Raw genomic sequence first — 15687 nt, 5'->3', positions numbered from 1 at the left:
CACTGAACAAATCTTTATGGCATTTGTCCGTTTTTCAATTTTTTTCAATTTTTTTTATTTTTTATTTTTTTTTTTTATTAAAGAAACATGGAGCAGCCTACCTGGCAACCACAGAATGCACCTTTGTGACATGTGTTTTCTTTTTCAAAAATTTTCATTATTTTTTTCATTTTATGTAACCCTTAAACTGGGCATGGCAATACAGTATATACGCCATGAGTAACATGTCCCACAGTGCGGTATATAAATGCCATAGGGTGCCAGGTGCGATTCAAATGGCCCGCGGCTACACGGGGTTCACATTAGCTTCCTCAGGGCTCTTGTAAACAGACGCCATGTTTAAAAAAAATCATGGGCAATATTCTCCGGTGTGAGAGCCACAGTACTGTTGGAGCAACCAAGGCTGGCGCACGCAGCATGAGCTAACAGCATTGCTGTTCAGCTTGTGACCACAGCATTGCTGTTCAGCTTGTGACCACAGCATTGCCTAAAAATGTCAAAATAAATATGTAACTGCTATTATTTAGCGATGACAGTATTACAGATGACCCCTGACTGTGATAAAAATGACCAGGATTGTGATAATTAGCACTGTGAGAGGAGTAATGCTGAGGGACGGACGGAGATAGCATCGTTTTCTGATTGTGTGGCCACCTGTTATTGTCTGCATTCACCATACCAGCTCAGTGGTTCTCTATGGTGAACACAAATGTAGATACTCATATATAATGTGTGTATATAGTGTAATAACACTGCAAACAGTATTGTTGGGAGAGAAATTTTAGTGCGTCTGACCTTGAATGAGTGAGGGAGGTAGCTGCCAGCTGACTGTGTGTAGCAACGTCTCTTAGTGCCTGAACTAACTATACCACCTTAGTTGTACAATTGTGTTGAACAAAACTTGTAGATACTTATATATAACATCTGTATATTGTGTAATAACACCACGAACGGTATTGTTGGGGGAGAAACTTTAGTGCGTCTGACCTTGAATGAGTGAGGGATGCAGCCGCCAGCTGACTTTGTGTAGCGACGTCTGTTAGTGCCTGCACTACCTATATCAGCTTAGTTGTACAGATGTGTTGAACAAAACATGTGATACTTATATATAACGTCTGTATATAGTGAATAAAATAAAAAACAGGATGGTGGGAAGAGAAAGTGGGTGAGTGAGGCGTTGTTGAGGGAGTGGCAACGAATAACTGGCTGGTGTGTGGTGGTCACTCCTCGTTGCTTTTCGACTCATAATACCAACTTAATGGTTTGTTATGGTGAACAAAACATGCAGATATTTATATATAACCTATGTCTAAAGTGTAATAACAGTAAAACTGTTTGTTTATTGTTTTATGAACATAATAATTGAATCACTAATATGCACACAGCGATGATTCACCCTTTTTATTATATAAATCTATCACACTACACACTATTGAGTAATATTACTGCAAAAAAAAAAAAACAAAGAAAAAATCAATCAGAAACATTGAAAAAATTAGGTAATAATATCTTTGTGGCAACTCTTGCCTGACAGCTCAGGTGACGCTGACCACCACTCATGACCGCTCTGTCAATGCCCACATTTTGCCAGACTTCCTCGGCCAATTGTGGCCAAAATATGTCACCTACGATTTATTTTTTATTTTTCCTGTGCTCAGGGAAAACAAATTACATTTTTAGAAGACGAAATTATTTTTTAGATTTTTGTTTTGTGTAAATCTCCTGAGGACCTCTTAGCAGCTTAAGAAACATGGAGCAGCCTACCTGCCGAACACCGAACGAACCTTTTGCTATAAGACAAATGAAAAAGACATATTGAACAAATTTGAAGAAAGAAAAATGTCATAAAGGTTTGTTCAGTGAATGTAAGGTAGGCTGCTCCATTATTTAAAACATGGAATATCATATTGATGTTTTTTGGTGGTAGAACGGATTAATTTGATTTCCATTATTGTCAAAAGGGACATTCGTGTTGTATGACGTCCGTTTCACATGACGATCACGGCGCCGGAACGGATTAAATTCGTTATTCGAGGTACCACTTTATCTCCATTTTTGTTCAGCATAACGAACCACTAAGTTGGTATGCCTAGTCAAAAGGCAGCAAGGACTGGCCGGCACATCGGGCAGCCTGCCACTGGCAGCCACTCCCTCTCCTCACCTGACTCACCCACATCCTCCTCCCACCATACTGTTTGTACTTTAATTCACTAAATACAGACATTATATATAAGTATCACATGATTTGTTCACCATAGCAAACCACTAAGATGGTATATAGTAAGTGCAAAGAGCAATAGGTGGCCACATAGATTCGGCAGACTACGCTACAGCCCTCCTACCCTCAACATTACTCCTCACACAGTACAACGCAAATTATCACAACAATCCTGCTGTTATCAGAATCCTAGTCATTTATATCACAGTCAGGGATCTTCTGTAATACTATCATCTCTAAATAATACCAGTTACATATATTTTTAGCATTTTTATGCGATGCTGTGATCACAAGCTGAACAGCAATGCTGTGAGCTCATGCTGCATGCGCCAGCCTTGGTGGCTCACTCAGTACTGAGGCTCTCACACCCGGGAATGTTGCCCACGATTTTTTTTTAAATGACGTCTGGTTACAAGAGCCCTGCGGAAGGTGATGTGAACTCTGTGTATCTGATGCCATTTAAATCTTGCGAAGTACTCCAAAACTGCACTTGCAGTGTTGTGCACTTTTGTGTCAGTTACTTAAAACTTTAAATGCAGTTTTGCGCAGTTTAAGGGTCAAGGGATTCGTCAATCACCATCTTGTGAGCTGGTACATAGAAATCACTGTACTCTCCAACAAGTTCATTCAGGATGTGCCTCACCTTCCAAAGTCTATCATCTTCAGTTTAGTTTTCATTACTTGCAAAATGAAGACACATGAGAAGTATCGCAAATCTGTCTCGAGACATATATTTCCCGAACAATGGTGTTGGAACAGTCTGGTCTTTGCTCCAATAATGGTCGAGTACATGTTTGACACAATGCTTCATCTACATACACAGTGCCAAAAACACATACATTTCACCTAAAGTTGTATTTTTCCATCGTTGTAATCGTGAAAAATCGGATAACTCCTCATGAATGAGATCAGCTGCATATTTGTTCATTTCCTAAACAATATGTTGCATGAGCGGCTCATCAAAATATGCAGTAAAGTAGTCCATTTCAAACATATCATCACCTGTATCAAGGAAAAAGTCTGTAATCCCAACATCTTATCCATTTCAGTAATTTTCCTTGTATTCCCAACAGTTTGCCGAGCTGGGAATACAAGGAAAATTATTGAAATGGATAAAGGGCTATTTGTCTAATCGAACAGCATATGTTTTGTTTAATGGTGTTAAAAGCAGAGAGAGCAAACACTTTGAACTGGGAACTCCACAAGGAGGGGTTCCTCAGTCCCTTGTTGTTCAACGTTCTGATGCATAAACTTATTAAAGATCTTCCAACTAATAATGAAGACACTGTCATTTGTTATGCTGATGATATATGTTTACAGGCTGCCACCGAGCCTAGAATGCAAGTTCTGCTCGACGCTTTTGCTACTAGACCTGAGGAATGTGGCCTCCTTATCTCTGTACAGAAAACCCGTGCCCTCATTCCATGTGGTATTCCATCAGCCAATTATCACATAGATGGGCGAGCACTTGAGAACTGCGAGTCTTACAGATACCTTGGTGTCCCCATTAACGACCCTGGGTACCTTTCTTCTCTCAAGAGGAGACTTTGAGAGAGATTAAAGCCCTTGCGGGTCCTTGTTGGTGTCAATCATGGACTTAATGTGAGACTTGCTAGAATGTTTTATGTATCATTTATATGCTCTGTGATTGACTACAATGCTCTACATCTCACACTGTATACTGACAAAGAGCTGAAATCTCTTGAAACCTTGCAAAATGAAGCTATGTGTCTCATCCTTGGGGCTCCAAAGTCCACGAGAATAGTTAATATGAGAGCAGAGTTAAAATTACCTACCATAAGTGAGAGAATTTTGTCTATTAGGACAGTTTTCGGCATGAAGGCATTGAGTAGATCTAGACAACACATGAAGTTTCAAGCTAAACTTTCTAATATGCTGCACTCACCTGAGGTCTATAGAAGAAGAACGAAATCTGATTATGTATATTGGTTCTACAAGGTAGCCAACTCCATCAAAATATTAAATATGTACCCAACTCAACTAATGATTAATCAGCCAATTACTCCATGGGATAACTGGGATCTATCAGTTGATTTTGTAAATGCGCCCAAGAAAGATAGTGTGCACACTACATTATTAAAACAGTTAACACTGAAAAGCATCACTGAAAGTACTCAGAGTATGGGTAACGATGTGTATCAGTGCTATACCGACGGCTCTGTAGAAGAGGGTGGACGATGTACCGGATGTGCATGTAACATATTTGAACAATCTTCTCTCGTACATACAGCAATGAAGCGCGTCAATGACTGGGCAAGTACAACTCAAACCGAACTTGCAGGCATATACCTTGCCACTGAATTTTTAAAAGACAAAGGCAGTGGACTTATATACTGTGACTCGCAGAGTGCACTCCTGGCATTGAACGCACATAGTAGTGACACCCAGAAAATAGTCAGTGATATTCGAATGAATGTTTTAGCTGCTAAAGAAAACAGATTTGAGATTAAATTCCTATGGATACCATCACATGTTGGCATCTCAAGGCATGACATTGTTGATATGCTTGCTAAGACAGCCTGCAGAAAACCAGTGGTAGAAATTGATATGGGTGTTTCATTAGCAGTGACAAAGAGAATACTTAAACAAATATCTAATGAAAATCTCACCGACCTAACAAATTCACAAAGACCTGAAAGTTGTAGCATTAAATATTATGATAGGTATCGTGAGGAGACATTCACATATGGGACTAATAGAACAAGAACCCGGCAATGTGATGTTATAGTGGCCAGAATATGCCTGGGATATAGACGTATCTGGCAGCTTTCTCAAAACCCAAATGTCGAGTACACAATTTATCAACTTTGTGAAAGAGAAAACATGCACTCTCTTGAACATTATATTGTAGAATGTCCCATACTGACTGACTTTCGCCCTCCTGGGCTAAGGTATGCTGAACTCTGTAATTACTATACGAGTACTGGAACACTTGATGATATATTGGACTTGTATCCAAGATTGACCATGTAATATATCAATTATACAATGTATATATATGATGTAACTATATAACCTGAGCTTGTAAAAGCACCTTCATCACCTTCAGTGATTAAGTGCTTAATTGCACACTAGTTTCTTTATCGGCTATCTCCCCCTGTCAGAGTAAATGAGACAAATGTATGTGAATGCATGTGTGTGTATATATGTATGTATATGTGTGTGTGTGTGTATGTATATGTATGGGTATAAAGTATATATGGAAGCTGATCAGAATTACTTTTCACCTTTGTGAATGTACATTAATGACACTATGTAAAAGACACATCAAACACTTTATGTAGGGCATACGTAAATCTGTGTATCTATGTACAGGTATTTACGTATGTAGGTTAGCTTAGCATTTTAAAAGCACCGAATCACCTTCTGTGGTTGAGTGTTCAATAAACCCTTGAACTATATGTTTAACACTTCTCTAACCCTGTCCATGGAGGACAGAAGAAAATGTATATATGCTGGTTAGAATTGTAAATGTGTGGCCACGTCTGTGTTAGAAAATAATAATAATAAAAAAAAAATCTCTACACATATACACCTGGTGTCTTTCGAGAGGCAACAGCGGCACCACGGCGAGGAATTCATGGATCAGGAACTGAAACCAGTCTAGAAACAGTACGGATGGGATTGGACGGTGAGGGAAAATTAATTGATGTTGAGGGGCTTTGTTCGTCAGTGTCCCCATGTGGTGCCATGCAATGCCACATGGTTGGACTAGATGCTGCTGACGCAACAAAATGTTGCTTGGCAACACCACACACTCCACTAGCACTAGCGGCAGCAAAACTATTTTCTGGTTCTAAATCACTAAAACCAGAAAATGATTCACCTTTCTCCGAATTGTCGACCAAAACATAAAAATCTGACAAAGTAACATATGAACTATGTGGATTGGCATGAAGTGGTGTCAGTTGTGGGTGGGGAGGCATGGGTGAGGAGCTAGGCCTAGCCCTCGTGGCACCAGCATGTTCACTCAGAGTAGTCAATATCAGGTTCATCACCATCCAGGAAAAACTTCTGATTAATTTCATCCTCAGTCAAAGGTCGCTATGTACGCTTTGCTGAGCGAGGTCGGTCGGTGGAACGTGATGCGCTCGCCATAGTCTCTGTCGGGCAACTGAGGCCTGACGTCAATGGCGGCCTACGCTGGATTTTTTCCCCAGGTGGTGTCTGTTTACATTCGGGGTCGGCTTGACTATAGCTGCTCCTATCCCTCACGGGGCATTTCAAATTGTTCGCTAGACCCTCAATTGTATATGTATAAATTGAGCAGTTTTGGGAAAGTTACTCCCATCGTATATGTATGTATGTATTGCGTGGTTTAAGGGTTAATCCTATGTTCCCAGGGCGTTTTCCGCGGCTCCGCCTCTTTCAGCAGATTGGGATGGTCTGACACATGACTGGTTTGGTCTACTCCTTTGCTCTTCGTGTCTGGTCTTTTTGGCGTGGGTATATGGTGATCAGGTGGGTTCATTGAAGGTGTCTCACCTGCTGGCTTCATCTTGGCGACAATATGAAGTTTCCTGGTGTTTTTTTCGCCATTTCCTCTCTCTTTGTAAGCTGTTTTCTATTTCTGTTCGGGTTGTTTTGTCCTTTCTTTCTTGGCTTTTTCATGATACCTGCTTGATGGGATTCTGGGAGTTCTTCTACTCCCCAAGCCCGGCCCGAGGCTAGGCTCGACTTGTGAGAGTTTGGTCCACCAGACTGTTGCTTGGAGCAGCCCGCAGGGCCACATACCCACCACAGTCCGGCTGATCCGGAACTTTTCTTAGAAAACAGTCCAGTTTTCTCTTGAAGATGTCCACGGTTGTTCAGGCAATATTTTTTATAGTCGCTGGGAGGACGTTGAACAACCACGGACCTCTGATGTTTATACAGTGCTCTCTGATTGTGCCTATGGCACCTCTGCTCTTCACTGGTTCAATCTTGCATTTTCTTCCATATCGTTCACTCCAGTACGTTGTTATTTTACTGTGTAGATTTGGGACCTGGCCCTCCAGTATTTTCCATGTGTATATTATTTGGTATCTCGTCTCCTATCTAGAGAGTACATTTGGAGAGCTTTGAGACGATCCCAATAATTTAGGTGTTTTATCTTGTCTATGCGTGCCGTATATGTTCTCTGTATTCCCTCTATTTCAGCAATCTCTCCTGCTCTGAAGGGGGAAGTGAGTACTGAGCAGTCCTCGAGATGGGACAACGCAAGTGACTTGAAGAGTACAACCATTGTGATGGGATCCCTGGATTTGAAAGTTCTCATAATCCATCCGATCATTTTTCTGGCTGACGCGATATTTGCTTGGTTATGCTCCCTAAACATTAGATCGTCAGACATCATTATTCCCAAATCCTTGACATGCTGTTTTTCTACTATGGGAAGATTCGATTGTGTTTTGTACCCTGTATTATGTTTCAGATCCTCATTTTTGCCGTACCTGAGTACCTGAAATTTATCACTGTTAAACATCATGTTTATTTTCTGCTGCCCAATCGAAAACTTTGTTGACATCTGCTTGTAGTTTTTCAATGTCTTCAGCAGAGGTAATTTTCATGCTGATTTTTGTGTCATCTGCAAAGGACGACACGAAGCTGTGACGTGTATTTCTGTCTATATCAGATATGAGAATAAGGAACAGTAGCGGTGCAAGGACTGTACCTTGAGGTACAGAGCTTCTAACATCGCTTGGACTCGATTTTATCTGATTGACTGTTACTCTTTGTGTTCTGTTCGACAGGAAATTGAGTATCCAGCGTCCTACTTTTCCAGTTATTCCCATTGACCTCATTTTGTGAGCTTTCACCCCATGGTCACATTTGTTGAATGCCTTTGCAAAGTCTGTGTATACAATATCTGCATTTTGCTTTTCTTCTTTGGCTTCTGTGATTTTGTCATAGTGGTTGAGTAACTGTGACAGACAGGATTTTCCCCGCTCTAAATCCATGTTGTCCTGGATTGTGCAATTCATTGTTTTCCATAAAACTAGAAATTTGATTCCTAATCACTCTTTCAAACACTTTTATTATGTGTGATGTTAGTGCAACTGGCCTATAATTTTTTGCCAAGGCTTTACTCCCCCCCTTGTGCAATGGAGCTATATCATCAAATGACCATCATTTGATGCTTATTACTGTCGCCTCTTATCTTGCAGCGCTGGTGGAGCCGCTTCAGCTTGTATTTAGGGTGGATGTCATTTCCGCCCCATTCTGCAAGCTTTCTTATGTATAGTTTCACCTCTGGCCAGCTCATGCGCTGCCGGAACCGTCTTGGTCCTTGGACTGGGTGCTCTCTTTTGCCCTCTTTTCCTCGGTTTGTGGTGGCCCCTTCAGTTCAAGATTGTTTTCCCAAGGTTCTGTTTCTGTTGGCATTGGCCTCGGGGTTGAGTTGGTAAGCTTCATGCTCTCCTGCGCAGGGGTTTTTGCTCTTTCAGTCTTGGTGGTCGGTTTGTTCAGTTGCAGCTGTCTATTTCTTTTCTGGTGGAGATTGAGATTGTGGCTTTCTGGAGGGGGTCCTTGGAACATTGATGCTTGGTTGATCAGGCTGGGAGTACATCATGTGTTGGGTCTGGTTGCGGCTCTCTGCTGTTATCTGCACACCTCGGCCTCAGTGGCCGGTTAGCAGTGCGAATTGAGAGCAGTGCAAATACCGAGGTTCCTCTGCACAAAGAAATTATGAAAATATTATGTAATTTTTATCGGGAAATATTGTGCAGTACTGTAATATTACTTTTTGTTGTAAATACATCTAGCTTTAACAAATATTTTTTCCACAGGATAACAAACCAGAGGAATGTTCAGTGTGTTTTAACGATTATGATGACAATCAGCTACGCCCTCGCACACTGCCATGTGGCCACACATCCTGCTCCCAGTGTATTGACAATGCTATCAAGAATGGTCAGCTGACCTGTCCCAGCTGCCGTGCCGAGCACGCTGCCACAGCTGCTACTCAGTTCCCAATTAACTATGCTGTGGAGGCTTTTGTTAGGAAACTCAAAAATATCCAGCTAACAACTGAGGAAGTAGTGCCAGCAAAACCTTATGAAGGTCCCACCAGAGGCATCAGTAAGAAGTTATGTTCCCTGGTGCAGGAGCAGAAGAGCAGCATTAGCAGCCTCATTACTAGCTGTGAAGAGGTACTGTCCCAGCTGGGGCAGTATCGGGGCCAGCTGGGGGACTGGAAGACTCACCACCTCCAGCTCCAGGACAGACTCTATGCTCTGGTAGAGCAGAACAAGTCAGCAATGAAGCTCTTGGAACTGGAGGATACCAGTGTGGTAGATATGACAACACAAGGAGAGAAAGGGAAGACTCAGCTGCAGGCCATGTTGGGGAGCCTCAACACAGTCAACACCCTACAGGAGGTTGACATAACCATAGACACAGCTGATGAGTGCAGCATGAAGGTAGAAGATTGGCTCCGGAAGTGCCAGGAACTCTTCCCAAATGTCAAGACTGTCCACACCTCAGTGAAGGTATGCTGCTGAAGGTCACATTGTTCTCACTCAACTGAGTGTAGTATTGCCTCTATATAAACACTTTTGACATGGAGACACATCAAGATGAGAGTAGACTTTATAGATAGGAAACTTTTTGTTCTAACACCTGAAACATTTTTATTAATAAAGTCAACTGTCATCTTGGTGTTTCTCTACACTGTGGTCAGTGTAGAGAAACAATGTTATTTGTATTTTCCAGTTACTTAGAGCCTGATGCTTCATTATAGTCCAGTTACTGTACTAAGAGCCTGATGCTTCATTATAGACCAGTTACTTTATTCAGAGCCTGATGCTTCATTTAGACCAGTTACTTTATTTAGAGCCTGATGCTTCATTATAGTCCAGTTACTTTACTCAGAGCCTGATGCTTCATTATAGTCCAGTTACTTTATTCAGAGCCTGATGCTTCATTATAGTCCAGTTACTTTACTCAGAGCCTGATGCTTCATTATAGTCCAGTTACTTTATTCAGAGCCTGATGCTTCATTATAGTCCAGTTGCTTTACTCAGAGCCTGATGCTTCATTATAGTCCAGTTACTTTACTCAGAGACTGATGCTCTCGAGATGATGACCACAGAGACAGGTGCCTCAGCTGACCCCGTACACCTGGGAGACTCAGCCTCCACCATTAATGTTTGTGTTGGTAATGGCAGGTGCAGGAGACCATCAGGGAGGTCCTGGAGATGACGACCACGGAGATAGGTGCCACAGCTGACCCCACACACCTGGGAGACTCAGCCTCCAGCATCATGAATAAAGTTCAGGAAATCACCGGAGAGATCCCCCAGAAGCAATTAACAGTAAGTTTTTTATTTTCACTCATAGGTCATATCACAAGATATTGAGTTGCGTTTTGAGGAGAGGAAGCCTGTTCTTAGGTTTATTGGAGTTCCCCAAGGTCAACTACTGACTTTCCTTAACATACAATCTTAAATAGTTGTCTAACTCCTAGATAAATATGTTCTGGTAGGTGAACAGAGACATCAGGTGAAAGGAAACATGGGATCCATTTCTGGCCTGCATGGTGATTGAACCCGTGATCCTCTATTGAACCCGGGATCATGGCCCCCCTCACAGAGGTACAGAGAGCGGGTGACACTCCACCAACCTATCGGGAAAGCAACCAGGAAGACAGTGAACCAAAACAGACCACTGATGGGTTCAAAGAGACTGAAGCCTTGAAACTGCCAACAAACTCCCAAACAATGCCAGCACCAACCACCCTGCCAGTAGAGGGGGGCTGGAGCTACAGGTCCAGCACCAACGCCCTGCCAGTAGAGGGGGGCTGGAGCTATAGGTTCGGCACCAACTCTCCTGCCAGTAGAGGGGGGCTGAAGCTACAGGTTCGGCACCAACCCCCTGCCAGTAGAGAGGGGCTGGAGCTACAGGTCAAGCACCAACCCCCTGATAGTAGAAGGGGGCTGGAGCTACAGGTCCAGCACCAACCCCCTGCAAGTAGAGGGAAGGCTGGAGCTACAGGTCCAGCACCAATTCCCTGCCAGTAGAGGGAGAGGGGGAGGGGGCTGGAGCTACAGGTCCAGCACCATCCCCCTGCCAGTAGAGGGGGGGCTGGAGCTACAGGTCCAGCACCAATCCCCTGCCAGTAGAGGGGGGGGGCTGGAGCTATAGGTCTAGCACCAACCCCCAGCCAGTAGAGGAGGGCTGGAGCTACAGGTCCAGCACCAACCTCCTGCCAGTAGAGGGGGGCTGGAGCTACAGGTCCAGCACCAACCCCCTGCCAGTAGAGGGGGGCTGGAGCTACAAGTCCAGCACCAACCCCCTGCCAGTAGAGGGGGGCTGGAGCTACAGGTCCAGCACCAACCACCTGCCAGTAGAGGAGGGGCTGGAGCTACAAGTCCGGTACCAACCCCCTGCCAGTAGAGGGGGGCTGGAGGTACAAGTCCAGCATCAACCCCCCTGCCAGTAAAGGGGGGCTGGAGCTACTGGTCCAGGGTCAACCCCCTGCCAGTAAACGGGGGGGGGGGGGGGTGGCTGGAGCTACAGGTCCAGCACCAACTCCTTGCCAGTAGAGAGGGGGGCTGGAGCTACAAGTCCGGTACCAACCCCCTGCCAGTAGAGGGGGGCTGGATTAAACACGTCCAGCACCAACCCCCTGCCAGTAGGGGAAGGGGCTGGAGCTACTTGTCCAACACCAACCCCCTGCCAGTGGAGACGGGGCTGGATTAAATACGTCCAGCACCTACCCCCTGCCAGTAGAGGAGGGCTGGAGCTACAGGTCCAGCACCAACCCCCTGCCAGTAGAGGGGGCTGGAGCTACAGGTCCAGCACCAACCCCTTGCCAATAAAGGGGGGCTGGAGCTACAGGATTAGCACCAACCCCCTGCCAGTAGAGGGGCTGGAGGTACAAGTCCAGCACCAACCCCCTGCCAGTAGAGGGGGGGGGCTGGGGCTACAAGTCCAGCACCAACCCCCTGCCAGTAGAGGGGTGCTGGAGCTACAAGTCCAGCACCAACCCCCTGCCAGTAGAGGGGGAGCTGGAGCTACAAGTCCAGCATCAACCCCCTGCCAGTAGAGGGGGGCTGGAGCTACAAGTCCAGCATCAATCCCCTGCCAGTAGAGGGGGGGGGGGGGGGGCTAGAGCTACAGGTCCAGCACCAACTCTTTGCCAGTAGAGGGGGGCTGGAGCTACTGGTCCAACACCAACCCCCTGCCAGTGGAGAGGGGGCTGGATTAAATACGTCCAGCACCTACCCCCTACCAGTAGAAGGGGCTGGAGCTACAGGTCCAGCACCTACCCCCTGACAGTATAGTGGGTCGGGAGCTACAGGTTCAGCACTAATCGCCTGCCAGTAGAGGGGGGGGGTTGAAGGTACAGGTCCAGCACCAATCCCCTGCCAGTAGAGGGGGGCTGGAGCTATAGGTCTAGCACCAACCCCCTGCCAGTGGAGGGGGGCTTTGGCTACAGGTCCAGGACCAACCCCCAGCCAATAAAGGGGGGATGCAGCTACAGTTCCAAGACCATCCCCCTGCCAGTAGAGGTTGGGACTGGAGCTACAAGGTCAGCACCAACCCCCTGCCAGTAGAGGGAGGCTGGAGCTACAGGTCCAGCACCAACCCATTGCCAGTAGAGGAGGGCTGGAGGTACAGGTCCAGAACCAACCCCCTGCCAGTGGAGTGGGCTAGAGCTACAGGTCAGCACCAACCCCCCCTGCCAGTAGAGGGGGGCTGGAGCTACAGGTCAAGCACCAACCCCTTTCCAGTAGAGGGGAGCTGGAGCTACAGATCCAGCACCAACCCCCTGCTAGTAGAGGGGGGCTTAAGCTACAGATCTGGCATCAACTCCCTGCCAGTAGAGGGGAGCTGGAGCTACAGGTCCACCACCAACCCCCTGCCAGTAGAGGGGGGGCTGGAGCGACTGGTCCAGCACCAACCCCTTGCCAGTAGAGGGGGACTGGAGCTACAGGTCCAGCCTCAACCACCTGCCAGTACAGTTGGGCTGAAGCTACAGGTCCAGCACCATCCCCCGTCCCGTAGAGGGGGGCCTGGAGGTACAGGTCCAGCACCAACCCCCTGCCAGTAGAGGGGGCTGGAGCTACAGGTCCAGCACCAACCCCCTGCCAGTAGAGTACGGCTGGAGCTACCAAGCCCGGCACCAACCCCCTGCCAGTAAAGGGGAAAGGGAACTGGAGCTACAGGTCCAGCACCAACTCCTTGCCAGTAGAGGGGGGCTGGAGGTACAAGTCCAGCATCAACCCCCCCCTGCCAGTAGAGAGTAGCTGGAGCTACAGGTCCAGCACCAACCCCTGCCAGTAGATGCGGGCTGGAGCTACAGGTGCAGCGTCAACCTCCTGCCAGTACAAGGGGGGTTGAAGGTACAGGTCCAGCACCAACCCCCTGCCACCAGAGGGGGTATGGAGCAACAAATCCAACACCAACCCTCTGCCAGCAGAGGGGGGGTTGGAGCTACAGGATCAGCACCAATCCCCTGCCAGTAGAGGGGGGCTGGAGCTTTAGGTCTAGCACCAACCCCCTGACAGTAGAGGGGGCTGGAGCTATTGGTCCAGCACCAACCCCCTGCCAGTAGGAGGAGGTTGGATCTACAGGTCCAGCACAAACCCCCTGCCAGAAGAGGGGGGCTGGAGCTACAGGTCCAGCACCAACCCCCTGCCAGTAGAGGGGGGTTGGAGCTACAAATCCAGAACCAACCCCCTGCCAGTAGAGGGGGGCTGGTGCTACAGGTCCAGCATCAACCCCCTGCCAGTATTGTGTTGCTGGACCTACAGGTCCAACACCAACCCCCTGCCAGTAGAGGGGGGCTGGACCTACAGGATCAGCACCAACCCCCTGCCAGCAGAGGGGTCCTGGAGCTACATGTCCAGCACCAAACCCCAGCCAGTAGAGAGGGGCTGGAGTTACAGGTCCAGCATCAACACCCTGCCAGCAGAGGGGGGTTGGAGCTACAAATCCAACACCAACCCCCTGCCAGAAGAGGCGGGCTGTAGCTACAGGTCCAGCACCAACCCCCCCTGCCAGTAGAGGGGGGCTGGAGTTGCAGGTCTAGCACCAATCTCCTGCCGGTAGAGGGCAGTGGGAGCTACAGGTCCAATACCAACCCCTTTCCAGTAGAGGGGGGCTGAAATACAGGTCCAGCACCAACCCGCATCCCGTAGAGTGGGGCTCGAGGTACAGGTCCAGCACCAACCCCCTGCCAGTAGCGGTGGGCTGGAGCTACAGGTCAAGCACCAACCCCCTGCCAGTAGAGGGGGAGCTGGAGCTACAGGTCCAGCACCAACCCCTTGTCAGTAGAGGGGAGCTGGAGCTACTGGTCCAGCACCAACCCCCTGCCAGTAGAGGGGGGTTCGAGCTACAAATCCAGCACCAACCTCCTGCCAGCAGAGGGGGGCTGGAGCTACAGGATCAGCACCAACCCCCTGCCAGTAGAGGGTTGGCTGTAGCTACAGGTCCAGCATCAAACCCCTCTTGCCTGTAGAGAGGGGCTGGAGCTACTGGTCCAGCACCAACCCCCTGGCAGTAGAGAGGGGCTGGAGCTACAGGTCCAGCACCAACCCCCAGCCAGTAGAGGGGGGCTGGAGCTACAAATCCAACATCAACCCCCAGCCAGTAGAGAGGGGGCTGGAGCTACAAATCCAACACCAACCCCCTGCCAGTAGAAGGAGGCTGGAGTTACTGGTCCAGCACCAACCCCCTGCCAGTAGAGGGAGGGTGAAGCTACAGGTCCAGCACCAAGCCCCCTCCAAGTAGGAGGAGGTTGGAGCTACAGGTCCAGCACCAATCCCCCTGCCAGTAGAGGGGGGCTGGAGCTACAGGTCCAGCACCCACCCCCTTCCAGCAGAGAGGTGCTGGAGCTAGAGGATCAGCACCAATCCCCTGCCAGTAGAGGGGGGGCAGGAGCTTTAGGTCTAGCACCAACCCCCTGCCATTAAAGTGGGCTGGAGCTATAAGTTCAGCACCAACCCTCTGCCAGTAGAGGGGATCTGGAGCTACAGATCCAGCACCAACCCCCTGACAGTAGAAGGGGCTGGAGCTTTTGGTCCAGCACCAAACCCTTGCAAGTAGAGGGGCATTGGAGCTACAGGTCCAGCACCAACCCCCTGCCAGTAGAGGGGGGAGCTGGAGCTACAGGTCCAGCACCAACCCCCTGCCAGTAGAGGGGGGGCTGGAGCTACTGGTCCAGCACCAACTCTTGGAATGTAGAGGGGGACTGGAGCTACAGGTCCAGCACCAACCCCCTGCCAGTAAGGGGGGGGGGGGGCTGGCGCTACAGGTCCAGCACCAACCCCCTGCCAGTAGAGGGGGGCTGGAGCTACAGATACAGCACCAACCCCCTGCCAGTAGAGGGGGGTTCGAGCTACAAATCCAGCACCAACCCCCTGCCAGTAGAGGGGGGCTGGACCTACAGGTCTAGCACCCACCTCCTGCCAGCAGAGGGGGGCTGGAACTACAGGATCAGCACCAACCCCCTGCCAGTAGAC

At 47.9% G+C, this 15687-nt stretch overlaps 1 protein-coding gene across 2 annotated transcripts in view; it reads left to right on the top strand.

Moving 5' to 3' along the window:
* The window catches only part of LOC123758567 (uncharacterized), a 104960-nt gene that overhangs the window by 76818 nt on the left and 12455 nt on the right, over window positions 1–15687 (top strand). For both annotated transcript variants that reach the window (XM_069334322.1, XM_069334321.1), the window contains 2 exons: window positions 9007–9708; window positions 10387–10533. In XM_069334322.1, coding sequence (XP_069190423.1) covers window positions 9007–9708; window positions 10387–10533 — 849 coding nt within the window. The remainder of the gene's footprint in view (window positions 1–9006; window positions 9709–10386; window positions 10534–15687) is intronic.

The sequence above is a fragment of the Procambarus clarkii genome, chromosome 31, assembly GCF_040958095.1.
Source record: "Procambarus clarkii isolate CNS0578487 chromosome 31, FALCON_Pclarkii_2.0, whole genome shotgun sequence".
Lineage (NCBI taxonomy): Eukaryota > Metazoa > Arthropoda > Malacostraca > Decapoda > Cambaridae > Procambarus > Procambarus clarkii.
This window is presented reverse-complemented; position numbering and strand designations above follow the sequence as displayed.